Source organism: Leguminivora glycinivorella, chromosome 20 (genome assembly GCF_023078275.1).
Source record: "Leguminivora glycinivorella isolate SPB_JAAS2020 chromosome 20, LegGlyc_1.1, whole genome shotgun sequence".
Lineage (NCBI taxonomy): Eukaryota > Metazoa > Arthropoda > Insecta > Lepidoptera > Tortricidae > Leguminivora > Leguminivora glycinivorella.
In genome coordinates, this window is record NC_062990.1 from 3,144,817 (window position 1) to 3,165,605 (window position 20,789).

The window sequence follows — 20,789 nt, forward strand, 5'->3', positions numbered from 1 at the left end:
AAACGCATTTAGGACAGTGACATCTTTTCCAGTTTATAATCAACCCGTCCTATGCGGCTGCTTTCAACTGGCTCACAAAATTTGAACTAAATTGTAAGTGTATGATTTCAACTGGCTCACAAAATTTGAACTAAATTGAGATAAATGTCGTAAATTGCTTATAGTTGTCATGCTCTCTAAATTATTTTTTTCACTGCACCCAAATTCTCGAATTTTTATTTTGCCCTATGGTGGACTGGTAGAGAATGCCTTAAGGCATTAAGTCTGCCATTTGTAGTATTTTTTTTAATTGAGCAATAAAATTGAAATAAATTAATCTTAAACATGTGCCTCTAAATGATTCCAAATAAATTGTATCATATCTGAAATCCGGTGTAAATACTGCCATTGTGTCGACATTATTTACTAAGCCACCCTTTATTGAAACAAAAAGGCTTCCTTTATTATCACCGCTAATAACATAAAGCCGCGTACACACACACACGTAAACGTGCGGTCATTAGGGATAGGGATATTAGGGATGTCACACGTATTGAGAATGCCATTGCGGTTCAGGTAAAAAAAAAATAAAGATATTTTATAGAACGAATCACAGTACAAATATCACATTTGGGAGATACAATTTTTAAGTATCAATTTATAAATAAACGGTTATAATATTTTGATGATAGCTATAAATATAATAATAGAGTACTTATAACTAGCGATTTGTAGATGTTTTTTTTGTGTTGGCGAAGCGTGTTGAGGATTTTGTGGTTTGTTTTATTAATAATGTACGAAAAGTTTGTGACGATGCTTGGAGCTTGGGCGGATTAAATCTGTAATTCGTATTTTGGCGAAGCATGTGGATGTGGCGGATCACTTTGTTTTTAGGTATTAAGTGTTACTAAATTATTTAAGTTATAAAAAATATTATTTACTAAGTTTGCGTGATGATACCCTGGTATCCTGATAATTTGTTGGGCCAAGCAGGATTTAAAAGTTAATCTGTTTGCCCGCAGAAGATTGTTATAATTTTTGTCATAGGATAATATAATTATATATATTATAAATTATCTTTATTTATTGTTTCTGTATTTAAATTAAGGCACTGGTCCCATCGCGAGCTAGTAAGCTATGAGCTATCGGCTATAAAAACGAACAAAAGATAATCACTCCCTTGTAAATAAAAGAGACACGGTGATGTTTATAGTTACTCGCCCAGCGGTGAGCTATCAAAATCGCCGTGTCTCTTTTATTTGCACGGGAGTGCTTATCTTTTGTTCGTTTTTGTAGCCGATAGCTAATAGCTTACTAGCTCGCGATGGGACCAGTGCCTAAAGGAAAAATGGAAAAAATCACACCTCCGGCAGGACTCGAACCTGCGACCTCTGGCCTTGCCGGGGCCATCGCGCTTCCAACTGCGCCACGGAGGCCTGCTGGATGTGTGCGAATTTATGAATTATGCCTTCCCTCAATTCTCAACCGCCTTAGGGTGGCGTTATAGCAAACATCTACCCGTAAGAATAGATCTTAACAGATCTTAAAAAAAAAATGTTTTGTACCTACATATTTTTAAATAAAAAAAAATGTTTTGTACCTAGTTAAATTAGTAACTATAATTATGTATTTCATTCCCATCACTATTTACAAATGAAGGTGTTTGTCCGCAGGGGATTATTCGCTGGACATAAGAGACGTGACATTGGACGATGATGCGAGGTACCAGTGCCAAGTCAGCTCAGGCTCTAAAGGTAAGAGTTTTATTTCAGATAATTATTTTAAACTTTCCTATGCAGAAGGGCTATCACATCATACTTCATCAGCAATAATGATCTTTTTTATATTGTTTCAAAGTTTGAATAAGTAGACGTTTGATCACGATCACACCTGATGGTAAGTGATGATGCGGTCTAAGGTGGAGCACGCTTACCTAAGAGATACCTATTTACTCTTGCTTTAAAGATAAATATAATAAATCAAACAGAAGCATATTATGAGTAGAAAACTACATTTAAAATAAGGTCAACTGAGATATCGCATTTTTTTACTATATAAAATATCGGCTTAACTAAAATATCGGCCACAGACTAGCTAAAGATAAAGAGGTGGCCTACACGATGGAGTGAACTCGCCTAGAAGATGCCTGTTCAAGTTTAATTTGAAGGTCTGGTGGAGAATGCGTCTTTTGAAGATCTTTTCCAAACGGAATGTACCTATTAGAACTATGATAGACATATAATTATAAAATTATTACATACAATTATTACATATAATTATTAGTTATGTTAGTTTTTGTGTGTTGACGAAGCGTGTTGCAGATATTGTGGTTAGTTTTATTGATAATGTAGAATAAAAATCTGACGACGCTTGGGCGGATTACATTTGTGTTTTGACGAAGCATGTGGCGGATCAGGTTTGTATTTATTTGGTTATTAATAAACTTGAGTTAATTACTAAAAAAAAAAAAAAAAAAAAAAAATATATAAAATTTAATGACCATACGTACGTGGAAGGTTGCTATAGTTCTAAAATGTTCGGTTTAGAATATTAAAATACCTTCAAAAGACGCATTTAACCCACCAGACGCAAATATCTCGGTTGACCACATTCAGGACATTAATCTGATGTCTTGGCTCGTTGGGTGGACGACATCCGAAAAACTGCGGGGCACTTCTGGATGAGATTAGCCCAGGACCGGGATAAGTGGCGTACACGAGGCCTATGCTCAGCAGTGGGCGATTAATGGCTGAAATGATGATGATGATGATGAATCTGATGTATTTAATAGATAAAACGTGTAAAATGAAACGTAAAGTTTGTCAAAACATCTAGATGGAAATGCTACTTGTGTTTGAAGTTCATATCATAAGGATATTTTGATTTAAAGAAAAGATAGTCTGTGTTTCCACATGAGTACAATCCAGGTCTCTTTAAAGCAAGAGTAAATAGGTATCTCATAGTTAAGCGTGCTCCACCGTAGACCGCATCATCACTTACCATCAGGTGTGATCGTGGTCAAACGTCTACCTATTTATACTAAAAGAAATGAAAAAGCTGTACCTATGGTTCAAAAACAAAAAAGATTTTTTTAAATGATGGTCAGTTTTAATAAAATATTAAGAACTTAATACAATATTAAATAGAACTATTAGGTGTACTAAAAAAACATTGCACTAAAACATAGGTAATTTAAATGTTTCATTGACATAAAAAAAAAACTTCCTAGGTGTTTTATTTTGATGCCCAGAAAGCTAGAAGCGTTACCTCTTCGTATAACCAGACTTATTATTTAACCTAAGTATTAGCTACCCGCCTTCCTAGTCACCTACAAAATAAATACTTAACAAAGTCCCGAAATACATAATTAATCCTGATCGCAAAGCGAAAGACAAATTAATATTGACATCTGTCCGGTCGATACATTGACATATCACCAATTATACAAGCCTTAACTAAGAAAGGACGTAAGTGAAGTAAGGTCAGTGACGACATAAGCTGTTTTTCAAACTAATCTTACTTTATCGCCATATTTGATCCTCATTCCAAGAGTTGTTGCGAATGCTAAGTGAGATGCGTCAATCGACCAATATTCTTAGATATACCTCTTCCAAATATTGATTCCTTTTCCATTAGGTACTTCCATTTTAATTTGGTTGGAACTTATCAAAAAATAGAAATGATAAATGTGATAACTTAAATGTTACGATAATGAAGAAATTTATCAGCTAAATTTAAAAAAAAATGGCTTTAAGATTTTACACCTCACTACATATCCGCCATAAAGCACAATATTTGATGCGACTGGTATGAAAATGGAGTAGTAAATCATAAGACTTAAAAAACTGTACAAAGAACATCAAATAATGCATAGCTTTCGAACTCTGGATTTGTTTTACCCCAATGAGGCAATCATTCATTCGCTTGCCCATTCGTTCCCTTATCCCACTCAGGAAGGGCACAGCATGTTTTCCTCTACCATACATCTCTATCACCCTTCATCTCATACTAACTTACTTTCGACTCATATCATCTCTCACACAAAGGCAATATGACTTTAAATAGACCTTCACCTACTTCCTTCTACTATTTTTTTTTTGCGTTGACAAACATTTTAAAATCATTTCCATACAGTGTGCGTGATTGGTCAATCTCAAGGTCGTTCTTACATTGGTCGTCTTAGCCAAGACCTGGGTAAGCTTCTTCTTCTTCCTCGTTCCCTCAATGCTGAGGATCGCGACCACAAGTAGCGTGTCTCCATTGAACGCGGTCATAAGCCATGTGGACTGCACGATATAGGCTGCCACCAGTCGACTTCTTCACACAGTTTGACCATCTCTTACGAGCCCCACCCCAAGCGCGTTTACCGTTCATTCGCCCCAAGATGATACACTTCTCCATATCATGCATTGGTGATCTCATAATGTGACCGAAAAATCTAAGGGTTCGCTCCTGGCATACTTTGGAGAGGCGTGTGGTGATATTAAGTTCTTCCAAAATAGAGATGTTAGTTCTTCTTGCTGTCCAAGGTATACGTAGCAGTCTTCGCCAGCACCACATCTCAAAAGCGTCAATCTTAGCCACTTCACAGCTTTTTGGGGTCCAAGTCTCGGTAAGCTACAGTAATAACAATACAGCAGTTAATTACAGGCCCTGGATAAAATGAGATAAGGATTTTTCCCTTCCTTTTTGTATCACGCTGGTGGATTTGTTTATGTGAAGCGTTATTGTGAAATCGTTTGGTTTGATATTTATTTCATTATATCGTAAGGAATAAATTGTCGATTTTCTTCCTTGACCTTGTTTACGAGAAAAGGGATACATTTAGTTAATTTGAGCAATAACAAAATATACGTACTACTTTATTCGGTTACTGTAACATTCGAATTAAATTAAAAACCGGCCAAGAGCGTGTCGGGCCACGCTCAGTGTAGGGTTCCGTAGTTTTCCTTATTTTTCTCAAAAATTACTGAACCTATCAAGTTCAAAACAATTTTCCTAGAAAGTCTTTATAAAGTTCTACTTTTGTGATTTTTTTCATAATTTTTAAATATATGGTTCAAAAGTTAGAGGGGGGGGGGGACGCACTTTTTTTTTCCTTTAGGAGCGATTATTTTCAAAACTATCAATATTATCAAAAAACGATTTTAGTAAACCCTTATTCATTTTTAAATACCTATCCAACAATATATCACACGTTGGGGTTTGAATGAAAAAAAATATCAGCCCCCACTTTACATGTAGGGGGGGTACCCTAATAAAACATTTTTTTCCATTTTTTATTTTTGCACTTTGTTGGCGTGATTGATATACATATCGGTACCAAATTTCAGCTTTCTAGTGCCAACGGTTACTGAGATTATCCGCGGACGGACGGACGGACGGACGGACGGACGGACGGACGGACAGACAGACATGGCGAAACTATAAGGGTTCCTAGTTGACTACGGAACCCTAAAAAGGAGTATAAATCGTGTAAGAATAAGTCTGCAAAGACACACACTTGTAGATGGTGCTCCTATTGCGAATACACGCGAATCATTTCCATGCATCACGCACGCACACAACGACAACTGTATGCTCAATGAGCTAACTACTGTGACACCTGACACCAGTACCACAGTATAATAAAGAGTACTATCGTACAGTATGGCCACTCCCGCTCCCCGCTGAAAGTGCCACCCACCCCCTCTCGGTTACCTCACAGTTACCGCCTGTCAAAATCGCGAACAGTCAACCTGTCATATTTCACTCATACAAGCATAGTACGCGTTCACCTATACAAGCTTAGACTGTATGCTAGGAACGCACCTCTTTATATATTTGATCGCCAGTGTCCGAGGTGTGCCAGTACCTCTCTAGTACCTACATAATATGATCTGAGGATAAGATAAAACCCACTATAAATTGCAATCTATTTCAAAATTCTAAATTGAACTCTGTATAATTAATAAGTATTAATAAAACCAGAGATTATGGATTTAGTAGATATGTCCACCCCATACAAAAAAATGCGACCGCCTAAAAGCACGGCAAATGTAGATGGCGTTACTACAAATTTCTTGTTGCCTTGAGATCACTGTTAGATGGCGTTAAGTGTCACTTTTGAGACATAAATCTTTAAAAGAATATAATGAATTTTAGGACTCGTAACGCCATGCATGTACTAGATTGAAAGTTAGTTAATATTTCGCCACCCTTTCTATCGCTTAAATAGCTCAGTTATATTAGCGTAAGACGATGGACGCGACCCTGACGTCGTGGGTTCGATCCTCGGTAGTGAAAATCTTTTTTTTTTCTTTTTTTTTAATATTTTATACCCTTTTCAACCACCTCCTTTTAAATAGTGATTTTTTTAAATATTAGATTCACAACCCATTTCATTGAAATTTTGTTAGACACATGTAATGCAATAAGTTTAAAAATTGTCTTTCAGTATTAGTATTGATGGAAGGTAACCTAAGGTTCAACATCGTACCCATCGTACCTACTAACAGCAATACTCTGTCTTAACTAACCATAGACGTTATGCTCTTGTAATAAGGATTACAAATGTACAGTGACAGTTGTCCAGTTGCATGTACCACATTGAAAGTTAGTCTAGATATATTAATATCGACAATTACAAACCGTCAGCAGATGTTGCTTTATAATATAATTAATAAATAAAGATTTTTTTTGAGTGTAGGTGGATATTGTCGATTTTGGTTTCGCTCAAGAACCTTTGCGAATACGTTACAGACTAAGGTGTAAATTATCTACGCATTTTGTTATGAAAAACGATACAATATACGGCCTAAACAAAACGCGGAATATAAATACATAACAAAAATTGCCTTGTGTTGCTTAATTCCGTGATTCAATATATGTATGTATTTACAAAAGCTTTGCCGCCATCCACGTCTTACTCAGCTTTAACATAAGACTGAAAATCACTTAAACTTAGTCTTTAGAGTCAAAATCTTTTTACTATTTTTACAATGAATGAATGACAAGTCTAGCTAGGAGGTTTTCCACGAACACCAGAGTTTGCGCTATGTGGCTATATATATCACTCATATGCCTGGATAGGAGTGAAAGAGAAAGATGTCCGCAATGTGTTAACCCAGGTGACAGCAGTATTTTACCAGTATCGAAACGCAGTAGGTTGGCCATGACAGCCAGTGACAGTACTAGTACTGAGGCTAGTACTGTCACTGGCTGTCATGGCCAACCTACTGCGTTTCGATACTGGTAAAATATCGAAGTATCATTCATTATGTTCTTTTTGTATCTAGGTTATTAATTATATACGAATATCAAAATATCAAAATGATGATAATTGATGAATATCAAGATGATTTTTAGTTTAAAGCAAGAAGATAAAAATATTTTCAGAAATATGTACCTACTCTTTTTATATAACAAAACGCATCCATCAGTCAAGCGCCGTATAGCCATCATCTTCTATTTCTGAATTGATTTTTAATAATAATTTACTAAGGTCTAAATCAGTTTACGACCAAACTAGAGTTATGCGACGTTGCAGTCAGCAGTCTGGCAACGTTGCATTTTGAAGTAACAAAACATTTAATATTCATTCAATTTGTCGTGAAAAGTCTTCATGACTTACTACTCATATTATACCTATAAGTTACCTAATTTCGTCACTCTGATTAAATAGAAGTTTGGTGTGGCGGTCAAAGATACTGCTTTTTAGCTGCGATAACTTGAGCAGCAGACGAGGTTCGAATCTCACCGGGAGACCTTGCTTTTTTGTGAATCTTTTTTTATTTTTTTATTTAATACTTTGTGTTTGATTTATTTTTATTCATTATATTTGATGGGAAAATAAGTACTAATATCTCATATCTCAGGTTTGACATGTTTTTACACCCCGAACTACCAATATTCCATGTTTTATCAATCTGGACCAACACTTAGTATGGTAATGAAAAAACTTTTCAAAGAATTTGGTGAATAAAATTGGCCTATTAATATAATTATTGTTTTATTCCCCAATAATATACAATATCTATCATTTTGACAACTTTAGTCTCATTCTGATCATAGTGCCGTCTGACTCTGTCGTGCTGAAATTATGTAGTTATATTGTTTGTGGTAAAACATTTTTATACTACTAAAAATGAAATAATCAGAAAGTAATACTTCCGTCTTAGTGCGTTATCACATTATCCGATCCGGTATCAGATGTAGGACCGATATCGATATCCAATATATTTAAGCCGCTATCTTTGATTTTTGCCTTTAAAATTCTTCCTTCATCCGATATCGCGGATAGGATAATGTGAAAACGCACTTAGAGTTGTAATATTTTACCTTGCATATTTTGGTTTTACTGGAATGTACGTTCAAGATAATTCAGAATTATCGTTAAAACTTATGCAAAAAAAATCAAAAACCATAAAATTAAAATAAAACACAAAAAAACTGTTATCTTCACTTTGTGTCTCTCCGCCGGGATTCGAACCCGTGATCTCTGGATTGAAAACCAAACCAACTTCAACCGTGACCATAACGTGTCTTGACAATTGGCCCGAAATTCCCCATCATCTAGCTTTCACTATTGTGTCAGGCGTTTCGATGTTCCTGCTGAAAAGTAAATACTTAAGTTATTAAGTTGCACCTGTCAAATGATTGAAGAGAAAAACGTGAGACGGATGTATGGGATGACAAGTCTGTACTGTATTGGCAAGGTGCAGGGTGCAAAGCGGGTGGAGGCCTGGAGGGGGTAACTAAAAGGATGACAGCGCTCACCAGCGCTCACTATGGCCAAAATTGACATTCCTGTCACTGACTTACGTTGTCAAATCCATATTGCAGTAAACATTTTCGAGATAAATTTAATATGGGCCTAGTAAAATTTGTTATGGTGAATTGTAATAACACCAAGAAAAATAGCGACTAAATTCTAGCTATTTCCAAGACTGTGGTGGAAACGAAACCACCGTTTAAGTGGATAATTGCCGTAAGAAGAAAAGTGTCATCTAACCTCTGATTATTTAAAGTACATAATCATTTGATACAAGTATTGAATTTACGGTGAATTTATAATGCAAACTTTATTGGAGGTAGAAAAGCCGATGTGGAAGCCAATCCCAGTTACGAGTATGTTCCAAAATCATTTGAGTTGTTCCCTCATGTCTGCTCCTGTGTACACATCGAAACGGATTGACAAAAATGCGTAAACATCGAAGTTTCAATGGGATGAAGGAGCACGAAAACAAGAAAAGCAGAAGCAGGCCATCCACTAAAGGCTTATCACATTTTAAATAAATTTCCTGAGAACTTATTTCATCGCATTGATGACTATATATTTGTTGTGATATGGTAAACCTCTAATATTTTCAAGTAAATGAAACAAGTTTTTGTAATGTATATTATAATTAAAAGTTATTATAGCTAGTTTCTTTTTATTTTACTATAAACCCTGTACCCTGTCCCTGAATGATATATTGTAGTACCTACGGTTAGCCTATGAAAATGACATATCAACAATTTCAAAAACCAATGATTTATTTATACTTTATTGCACATAAGTTCAAATGGTGGAATAATGTCTTCAATCTCTAGAAAATTCCCAGCTAGAACCAATTTCTTGCCTTTATTCATTGACCGATATCGCATATATTATGTTTAAGTCGCCATCTTTGATTTTCGCCTTTGAAATCCTTCCTACATCCGATATCGCGGATCGGGTATAATGTGAAAACGCACTTAAGGTTGTAATATTTTGCCTATTCTGGAATATACGTTCAAAATAATTAAGAATTATCGTGAAAACTTACGCAAAAAAAATCTAAACAAATAAAAAACCATAAAATAATAATAAAACCCAAAAAACTGGATATCTTTACGTGTGTCTCCACCGAGGCTTGAACCAGTGACCTCTGGATTGAAAAGCGAACGAACTTCTGATGAGACCATAACGTGCCATGACAATTTGCCCGAAATTCGGTATCATCTAGCTTTCGCTACGTGTCAGGCATTTCGATGTTCCTGCATAAAAATAAATAGTTAGTCAGTTCCACCTGTCAAATTATTGAAGAGAAAAACCTGAGACGGATGTATCGGATGACAAGGCTTGCAAATTTATTAAATATAGATATGTGCCAAATGGGACTATGAGCGACATCTATCCATTTCCGCCGCAAACAATAGTTTCGTTTTGACAGTCGCATTTTGTGGTACGGGGTGGCATAGTCTGTATATATGTAGTTTGTGATAAAACACTAAAAAGCAATCAGGAATTTTCGACTCAATTCTAGGCCAGGCCCCGTAGCCGAATGGCATTTCTCCGACGCCAAACGAAAGCGATACGCCGCTGGCTCTGTCGCGCCAATACGCAAGCGCGATAGAGATAGATATCTACTAGCGCTTCGTTTCGTGAGCGTTTCGTGAGCGATTGTGCCATTCGGCTAGCCACCCAGGCAGTATTTAGAAATCCGTACTTTTAATTGTTTCCATCGAATTGCTATCTAAATTTGACCGGATCGAAATGACAAACATTTGAACAACTTGCCTGAGGTAATTTTGCTATAATGTTAACTCGTTTATACAGAGTATTTCATAAACTCAGTTAATGGATTGGATCATTCAACATCATAATATACTATACAAGCTTAGACTGTAGTCGCCAGCAATATGCTGAGGTTAAACCATTTCGTGGCACCTTCTCGTTTTTATCTGTTCCTATTTGTCATATTTTTCTCTTTTGTGTGTTTAGGAATAAAATTTATTCTATTCTATTCTAATATCAATAAAATAATATTGACATTTTGTCCTGTTATTTAAATTTTTATTTAGACCATAGATTAAATAATTTAAATTTAACAAGATCATACCATCCCATACATTAAAATGCGACCGCCTACGAACGCGCTTACACTCCACCACACATAGATAGCGCCACAAAAAAAATGCCTTGTTGCCACCAATTATTTGTAGATTGGCATTAAGTGTCAATTCCAAGCCGTAAATCTATGTCAAAAGTAACACTTAACGCCATCTACAAGTAAAATCGAAAGCTACAAGACATTTTTTTGTGGCGCCATCTATGTGTGGTGGATGGTATGATCTTGTTATATTTAATCTATGTTTAGACTTAACTACATATTTAAATTGTTACCTATTATTATGGACACCGTCCCTACAACACTGCATTCAGGTAAATTAAATCTTACTACAGCACTTTGAAAATTGCAAAGAGTGGCTTATTACGACTATAATTACTAATGTATTGTTGAAAGGAATACTATTGATATTCTCACAAATACTGTTAATATAAACTGAAATAGTGTACATATAACTAGCAGCATAATTAAATTAGTCTCACAAATATTGTTAAGATTGTTTGCAGGTTTGATCCTGCGTCCTAAAATACCCTGTACTTAGAAAATTGTAAGTAAAAATAGCAAAAGATTATTTTATCGCCTTCTGTGACTTGCGGGGGTGTGTAAGCGTGGGTGTCTTTTATCAGGCAGTGACACAAATCGTTGTTGTGACATTTTGCGCCTATTTGTATGTACGTACCACGACTTATCCGAGTAATCTTTAAAAAAGCTAAATATAGGTAACTGTATTGGAAAACGGTTTTACGCACGTTCATCATAATATCGCTGTTGGAAACATGTTTACAGTCGCATGAACATGTCTCACAAAAACTTCACTTCTATGAAAGTAACCATTATTCTAGAGTCAAGCTAACGTAAGATTGTGTTTTGTTTTTCAATTTATTTTTGTTCATTTTAACCATGGAAAAAAATCATCCGAAAATTTTACCTTTGCAAGGGCAGAGAACTAAAACATTAGGTACAAGTTTAAATTCAACCGGTTCAAAAAAATCACGAACAATGTGCAGTGTATCTTTATACTTTCAAAGTTATTAAGAAAAAAAGAACACTATGTCCGTTTTTTTTTCATTTTTTTACGAAGACTTTTTTCTATCTGTATACATCGCTTGCAATATCCTTTATTTCTTTCTTTCCTATATTTACACTGCTTTTACTATTTTCTCTCAACTTACTAAAACAAGTATTAGGTGTTAAGCCTTTATCCCATATATAGCTCTTGTCTCCCCTTTGAGACTACATTCAATACCATTGAGCTGTCTTGCTTTGACAGGAGACCCTTTGAGTAATTGGACAATTCAATTGTATATCCCATTTTGTAGGTGTGTGTTATATGTATTTCTTGTACAGTTTACACAGGCTGTAGAAGTAATTTTTAAGAAAACTTTGTTACTCGTAAATAATTTTTCGAAAATGAAATTATGAAGTTTTGTGGTCGTGGTTACTTTTTCTTCAATTACCAATATTTTCCTTCAGGTGTAAGGTATAAAACCCTGTGTGGTGAAGGTTGTGAATTTCACCACCTCCTTTCTTCCCGTGGGTGTTGTAGAAGTCGACTGTGGGATATGGGTTACATTGTGGCGTAGGCGAGAGGCTGGCAACCTGCCACTGCAATGTCACAACTTGGATTTCTTTCAACCCCTTTTTGCCAGGAGTAGCATTGAAACTTAGTAGTTTATGTGCTCTGCCTGAACCTTTATGGGATACAGGCGTGATTATATGTATCTATGTATGTTAAGGTATAAAAAAGTTGATTTGTTTTGCAAGAAGGAAAAGCTGTTGATAATTTAAAAAAAAATCGTGGGCGTTGCGAGAATTTCAACGCAAAGATAATCAAATTTTGGCTCCGAGTGCAGGACAAAAAACCATTCCAACATGTCAACGTGGCGAATATAATATTAAATGTAAGAGGACCAACAAAATAAAACAAAATCTAAAAGCTCGGCCACACATGCGCGTTTTGAGAGCGTAGGCGGAGCGTTAGCGGAGCGCAATGATGCCGGTGCGCCGCCGGACGAACGCTGGCGTTGCACTCAGCGGACGCCGGCGGGAACTAACGAGCGCGGATTGCGAGCGGAAAGCGCGCGGATTGCGAGCGAAACGCCAGCGTTCGTCCGGCGCACCGCTATCATTGCGCTCCGCTAACGCTACGCTATCAAAACGCTTTATGTCTGGCGGAGGCTTAAATCTAAAACTAAAATCATTTCTATCTGTGATATAAATTCACTCTTAAAGTAAGTTTTACCAGATAGCATAAAAACAAAACCCCACACGTGGATAATTTGTAATTTTTTCATCAGTTTTTGAACCAACAAGAGTGCATTTACCAGTCACTTGGATGGAAATGTATTATTTTATTGATTAAGCAAAATGGGAAACTGAAGTCTTTTTACCAAAATCTACCACAATCTGTTTTAAAAGGAAAACCATTAAAGTACATTAAATGATATTATTATTCCATTTTTTGTTCAATGCAAAATTACCAAATCAAGCGATGTTTACAATCTGAGCGCATCAATTTCCCGTTCAGAAACCATTTTTTATTCATCTTTAAACGAATTGAAATTACTCCGAAATACGCAGCCGTTTCAATATTTACTCGACATAATGGGCTTCGAAAAATACGCTTAAAAATGGCGGATCGCATTTTTAAGTAGGAATTAAATTATTATCTTCGGCGGAATCCTGAAATTTGAGCATAAATCTTATAAATTGTGGTTGTTTTGTATTGTTTTAATGATGTTGAATAAATTTCGGTTGTGTTTTAGATTGCGTTTCTGATTTCAGTATTGTACAAGGTAAAATAATAAATATGTAGGTAAATAAAAAATATTCCTTGCCGGCGGCTATATTTCCGAGCTCATATAACCCGGCAACCTTCAAATCAAGAGCGAACAGGCATCTTCTGGTCGAGCTCACTCCATCGTATGCCACGTCTTTGCCTTTGGCTAGTCTGTGACCAAGAAGAGTAAGCCCATTTATAATAATAAACAAAAAATGTAGGAATCGTGTACGTACGTACATATCGTCACTACTTTAAAAAAATCTCGTATCTCACGCTGCTCCTTAAAGTTAAAACGCAGTAAGTCTATATGTATTCCATACATACTTACTACAATTTTCTTTTCATTGACAGACGAAGATACAAGTTGTTTTTTAAAGTAGTGACGATATATTACGTACGTCGTACAAATAAATGTAATAATTATCGTTTAATCAAATGTAATGATAATTATTATGGCGACGTTATACCAATCTGTCAATGTGAAAAATAAAAGAAAAATAAAAGGTTCATTGTAACATCAATGAAATTACTAAACACGAAATTACTGCTGACTTATCAAATAAATCTCAAAATTGACGTATTTGATGAAAATGCGTGTATAAAACAGTATAACGATTTCTGAAATCAATTAAAACTTACTATGCTTATAATTTAAGTAAAATGTATAAGAAAAACCTCACCCTCATTCTCCACCATACAATCTTCAAAGCACAGAGGTCCTACCACGAATCACGAACGAAGTCTTGCTTCCCTATAGCTCTTAAGTACTCGTTCGTACAAATCTGCAAGTGCGTGAGAGAGGTAGTATACTAGTATAGTGTTTCGCGGTAGGCCCTCATACAGCTCATTACGTGCAAGCTTTGAGGCATCAAAGCACTTTAAGAACTCTGAACTAGTCTGAACTTGCAAGTTGCAATTTCGGGAAGTTGTTACAAGTTGGTATCTTTAGTAGGATCTTATTGAATAATTGTTGGTCTTTGTACATCCAAAATGCAAGCGTAAAACGTATAAATATCATCATCTAAAAGTAAAAAGCAAATATGATGATTGTGTTGATGTGATCCTTTTATCCCTTATAAGAGCCCTATGCTCTCATAAAAATCTTCCAATTTTCCACTTCCTGGGCGACTATTTCAAGCTCCTTCCAGCCTAGTCACTAGCGCCAGTTAAATAAGAGTACATTAGGATACAAGTGCGGAAAAAGAGAAGGTGTAAATGAGTGGCGATAAATTAAAAACCAACCGAAGGGAGTGTTTTAAATCGAGTTACGAATTTCCTTTTCGGAAGTCTATGTTACGACATTTTTCATTACAGCGGGCCGATTTTTGAGTCTCACGCGTTCGAATTCAGAAAATTGTCACTGGAAATAATAAGCAAGTCACGGTTTTCAACCGGTATTTTAGTGACAAATTCCCGTATGAGAGATTCAAAATTTGCCCTCCAGATGGCCCTCTGAAGTTTCGACCTTTCATATAATGAACCACTTAGGAAAAAATACAATAACTATGCATTGTAACATAATATTTCCAAGCACCCGACCGTATTTCTGTGTACGACGTTAAAACCTACAACTTAAAAATAAATACTTCCTACACAAGAACAATTGTTTCTGTTGCTGAGACCCGCCTCGCGAAATTGTGTTTGCCTTTAATAAATTGAAAATCTTGCTCACGAGGCCTCGGGCCATCTTTATCCCCTTTGCCTTTTTTCCTATCTGGAGCTTTCTTGTGTTTTAATTTGTTTAAAATATTTCCATTAGGATTTTCTGTTTCATTTATCTTGGTCGCTTTCATCTTGTAATTAATTGAAGTTTTTGAATTTGCTTTTAATCGCTTTTGATGTAGGTACCTATTCGTTTTTTTTGATTTCGTAAATCAGTTTAAAAATATTAAACACATTATTTATGTACGCAAATAACAGTATTTCTTGTAAAATCAAATACAATAATTATGTCATAATTGTAAAAAAAATTGTTCATTTCCTGTAATAATAACCGTGTTTTAATGACTCTTATTATGCACCGGTCACAAAAATAACTATTACATAATATCATAACAGATGTTTACCGCCCATCTTTCAAATTCCCAGACACCAAATATCGCGCCATCCCACTCAAATTCAGACGATTCTGATAACTCAAACATCGTTAATCTAAATTCCCATTCAGGCATTACAATTGTTCGCCTGACCCATTCAGCCAAATTAATTAGGCTGGATATCGTGACATTTATGAGAATTCTTAATAAGCCGTCTTAGAAATTTTACAGAGCTTCGATCCTTTTGGCCTCTTGGTGTGTCCCATTCAAATGCAAAAGGCCTGTGGAATTAATTTACATAGCTCTTTGTGCGTACTGTAACTGGTACCTTTTGATAAATTCTCCTATTCGAAATGTCTCTGTTAGAAATTTCTTATCGCTCCTTTGGGCTCTTATGGCCCATTCAGCTTTTGTTTCAGGGTTTAGATCTAACTTTGTATTTCTTAAGTAATCGAGGGTACCGCGTACATTTTCTTTGATCGTTATCCCTAAGCCGTTAAGTAAATTTGATCTTGTTTTAAGTAAAACGGTTGAATGTTCCCAGCGAATTTGAGTTTACGAGATACTGCCGGATTACGGAAACAATGAAAGAAGTTTTTAAGTAGCTTTTCGATTTAGGTGCCTTTTGACTTCTCGAGTATTATCACCTACTTTGTTACACAATTTATTGAATATTACTGTGAAATGAAATCAATGAGGCCAAAGTGAAGAAATCAGTTTTATTTCGTGACTTTTTATATATTTATTATTATTAATTATAGTTTTCCCGATTGTGCGAAATTGAACGCTTCAAAATCGATTTATCTAATGAATACAAAATGCAATTTTTAAAGCCTAAGTCAATCCATAATCTAAAACCTTAGACATTGATATAACTTCGAATTTAGAAGACAGAAATGAAGAAATGTAATATGTCTTTTTTTTTTATTATAAAGAAATGAAGAAATGTAATATGTCATAAAGAATATTGAAAATAAGATAAAAGATACAATACAAAAAAGTGCAGCAACAAAAGTTAATGCATACTTACGAAGAACTTAAATCAGAATAACAAAGGAAGTCGTAAAGAAAATGAACAATTTACATGAGGCTAATAGAAGAACTTTGTTTTTATCAACCAGGCACAACGGACTTGCGGCAAAATTATACAACTTTGCACTATTTAACTTGCAAACTTTGAAACGGAAAGTTGCAGAAACTATCTCAAGGAACTTTCATTGTCTTTCATTCTCTTTGGATTATTAAATTGTGTTCAAATCTCGAGTTTCCGGGACAACCCAAATATAGCTGGCTTATTGAATTAAACTACGTTTATTAGACAATGAACTTTGACAAAGGACTTGTTTATTACTTTTATTAGTATTGGATTTTGATTAAAAATATACGAGATGAAGGATGGAGTTCATGTTAGATTCCTACTTATATTTTTGACGATTTTAATATGTATTCATTTTTATATTCGGTTGTAATATAAAAAGTAATACTTATTAATAAATAAATGAATCTGAATATAATTTTCTCAAATACAGTTTTGTACTTTTTTAGAAGACTAGAGTAGAAGAGATGCAATGTAATACAAATATGTTTGCGGGGATGCACCTTAAATAAAATGTTAGTTCGAGAGAAAATCAGTTATGCTCCTATTCTTCTATATCTTTCAGTAAAATGTAATAAAATACAGATAAATTATGTCAAAATTACATACATTATATAAACATACGAAGACAATTTAAAGACGCCAACAAATGAATTTCAACAAAACTAGGAATTTAGAGCAAGTGCTATATTTTTTTACGTAAATGAAAATGCGTAAATTATAACAGTTAAAGTCGAACACACCATTTTAAAACATAACATTTTTATCATCACCGATCCATTTCATTAAATATACGCCCACAAACAGTGAATGGTATAAAATGAGTCGAGTTGATTTTATTGTTAAAAAAATTAGGTCTGTTTGAACTAAACATGTACTAAGCAAACAATTTACATGTAATTGCACGACCTACAAGAAAATAAACATTACAAAGAAACTTCTAATTTACAAAGTTGAAGAACAAATGGCCTTTAGCTTGGTGATTAGAATCGATCTTTCTATTCATAGCTTTAAGGTCAGAGTCACTTGGTACTTTAATGAGAATTCTTATCGAATTAACAACGCTGATAGATACTTAGAATCTACATTTTAAGGACAAATGTGAGTGTGTTTAGTAAAACGTCCCACGTTGTCGGTTACCAATAAGGCGAGATTTATTTGTATCTTTACATGAATAAACTGACAAAGCGGCTTTATAGCAATCGACAAAGTGGGACGTTTTCCCGTGCACACTCACAAATAAAATCAAGATCATGATGTCTTCAATAGCTTTCACCCATCGTCCTTCTTTCGTTATCCTGAAATTTTGCCTCGGCTCATAGGAGTAAGGTCAGCTTTGGCATCTAATCACAAGAATTGGCACTAGTTTTTACGAAAGCGACTTCCATCTGACCTTCCAAAGGGATTCAAAAGCTTTCATTCTACTTTAAGAAAAACTATAGGGAAAAACTATTTAATTATTCATTTATTATTATTAGCCTTATAAAATAAACAAATGTAAATAGAAACAGATTTATAGTAGCTAAATAATAGGGAAAAATATTTCTTTCAAATCATACGACTAAACAAAATGAACAAACCACTTTAAATTAATTATCTGAAACGACCCATTTACCCATTTTTATCCCCCATATTATCAACATAATTGCACTGACCACCATTTAAAGACAACCCTGAATTAGGTTACATACAAGGTGCTCGCGAGGAACCCGCATAACTTGAACCACGCGTTTCTGAGGCCAAAAGAAAGAAAAAATGTAATATGAATTTTAAAAATTTTCGCGAAAAAAAAAATTTTTATTTATTTATTTTTTTTACTTTTTTGGACGTATTTTCACATAAAAAGTAATTTTTATTCATAAAGTTGGCAATTAAAATGAGTTCCTTAATTTATTTTTCTAAAAACCAAATTTTTTGGAAGTTTTTCTTGTCACATTTTGACATCTATCAATGACTACTGTGAGACTATGCTCCACAATTGCGCATCAGCGCCGTTAAGAAGACCTTTTCTACTGAGTAACAATACGGAAATGTTTTTTTTTAATTGGCAATAACTCTGAAACTAGACGAAATCTAGAAAAGTTTATATGACATTTTAGTCTTAAAATGTGACCAAGAATATGCCGTTAAAGTTATATGGGTTCCTCGCGAGCACCTTGTATACAACTACAACTAAAATATAACTATTTGCAGACGGGAATTATCACCAGTCTTTCAAATTTCAAAATCTACCTTAAACTTTAAATGTTAAAGTTTATTTTTGGTGTCCTGATCCTGGATATTATGCGCACTAAAATCACTGCTCAAATCAACCTCGTGAGGCCCAGGCTTTTGTATTAAAGTTCCACATTCGAATATAATCTGTACTTTTAAAAGCACGCTGGGTCTAATATTGACATTGTTTGTACAGGGGAGCCGGCTATTAGGTCACGGTACGCCCGCCTGACTGTCCTCGTGCCGCCCGAACCACCCAGGATCCTGCAAGGGAACTTCTACTCTACGACAGAAGACAGAAACATCGTTTTAGAATGCGAGTCGGTGGGCGGAAAACCCCCAGCTGAGGTGAGTGAGGTTTTGGCTTACGTTGATGACATTTTTGTTGGTTCTGAATGAAATTCCGATTCTGCCGGTGAAATTGGGTTCCTGAAATGTATGCCGATAGGTACGTTGAACTTTTAGGAAATTGAGGTTTGGATAAAAATACGAAAATGATTTTGTTAAGCCCGAAAATTTCGTAAGGACCTTGCCGGTATGTAATGACTGTAATGAGTATCATATTACGTCTCATAAGTACCCGAAGGTTGTCTTTTGTGACCTCTGTTTAATTGATTTTTTTTGTTTTGTTTTTCTTGTGCATTACTTGTCTAAGACTGTTGTATTGTATTGTTATTTTCTTCCATCGTATTACAGTCCATCATAATTAAATAAATTATATTGATTGCTTAAATATTTCACAATTAAATTCAAGATTTCTAAATCCAAGGTTATTATTCTTACGGTTCTGAATTAGGCTTTTAACAATAAGTATAAAATCTATTCAAATATTAGGACCTAAGAAAAAAATTGTTTTTTTTTTATCGTGCAGAAACGTCTGCGAGCGATATTGCATATTTTTAAATTAAAGGAAAAAAATGTAAATTGAGACTCCAGTACCTGTTAAGATCTATTCTTACGGGTAGATGTTTGCTATAACGCCACCCTAAGGCGGTTGAGAATTGAGGGCAGGCATGGATAAGTTTACACACATCCATCAGGCCTCCGTGCCCAGTTGGAAGCGCTCTGGCCCCAGCAAGGTCAAAGGTCGCAGGTTCGAGTCCTGCCGGAGGTGTGAATATTTCCATTTTTCCTTGAATTTAAAAATACCTAAGAAAAAAATTAAACTGTCTAATTTTCTGTACAATGTAACCACTACTGTAGTATATTGTAGTAATTCAGTAATGTACCTCTATGTACCAACTACAACAACAAACACAACATTACCATTAAGTACTACTAAAAGCATGAATAATACATAGCGTTCCAATTTATTAACACCAATCCTATTAACATAGTAATCAATAATACAGCAAACTAAATAAAATTAGCTAATGATCAACCAGCCTAGCCGAAATGACAATCTTTGACGCTAGACGCCGAATGAAACGCAGTCTGTCTCTGTCGCGTCAATACGGAAGAGCGATGGAGATAGCTAACTCATCATCCTCCTCCAGCATTTGGCACGGCTCATGGGAGCCTGGGGTCCTCTTTGACAAGTAATCCCAAGATTTGGCGTAGGCACTAGTTTTTACGAAAGCGACTTCCATCTGACCTTCCAACCCGAAGGGTAATTAGACCTTATTAGGATTAGTCCGGTTTCCTCACGATATTTTCCTTCACCGAAAAGCGACTGGCAAATATCAAATGACATTTTGCACATAAGTTCCGAAAAACTCATTGGTGCGAGCCGGGGTTTCGAAACCGCGACCTCCGGATTGAAACTCGCATGGAGATAGCTAACTATGTATACACCCAGTTTTTATTGAATTCCGTTAACTTTAAGGGAA

At 35.2% G+C, this 20,789-nt stretch overlaps 1 protein-coding gene and 1 non-coding gene across 2 annotated transcripts in view; one reads left to right on the forward strand and one right to left on the reverse strand.

The window, feature by feature from the left end:
- LOC125236980 (irregular chiasm C-roughest protein-like) overlaps positions 1-20,789 on the forward strand; it is a 168,406-nt gene that overhangs the window by 90,807 nt on the left and 56,810 nt on the right. The window contains exons 5-6 of the mRNA XM_048143895.1: positions 1,653-1,733; positions 19,157-19,308. Coding sequence (XP_047999852.1) covers positions 1,653-1,733; positions 19,157-19,308 — 233 coding nt within the window. The remainder of the gene's footprint in view (positions 1-1,652; positions 1,734-19,156; positions 19,309-20,789) is intronic.
- Trnaa-ggc lies at positions 1,341-1,415 on the reverse strand. Its single transcript has one exon. It is a non-coding gene; the product is annotated as a tRNA-Ala (tRNA).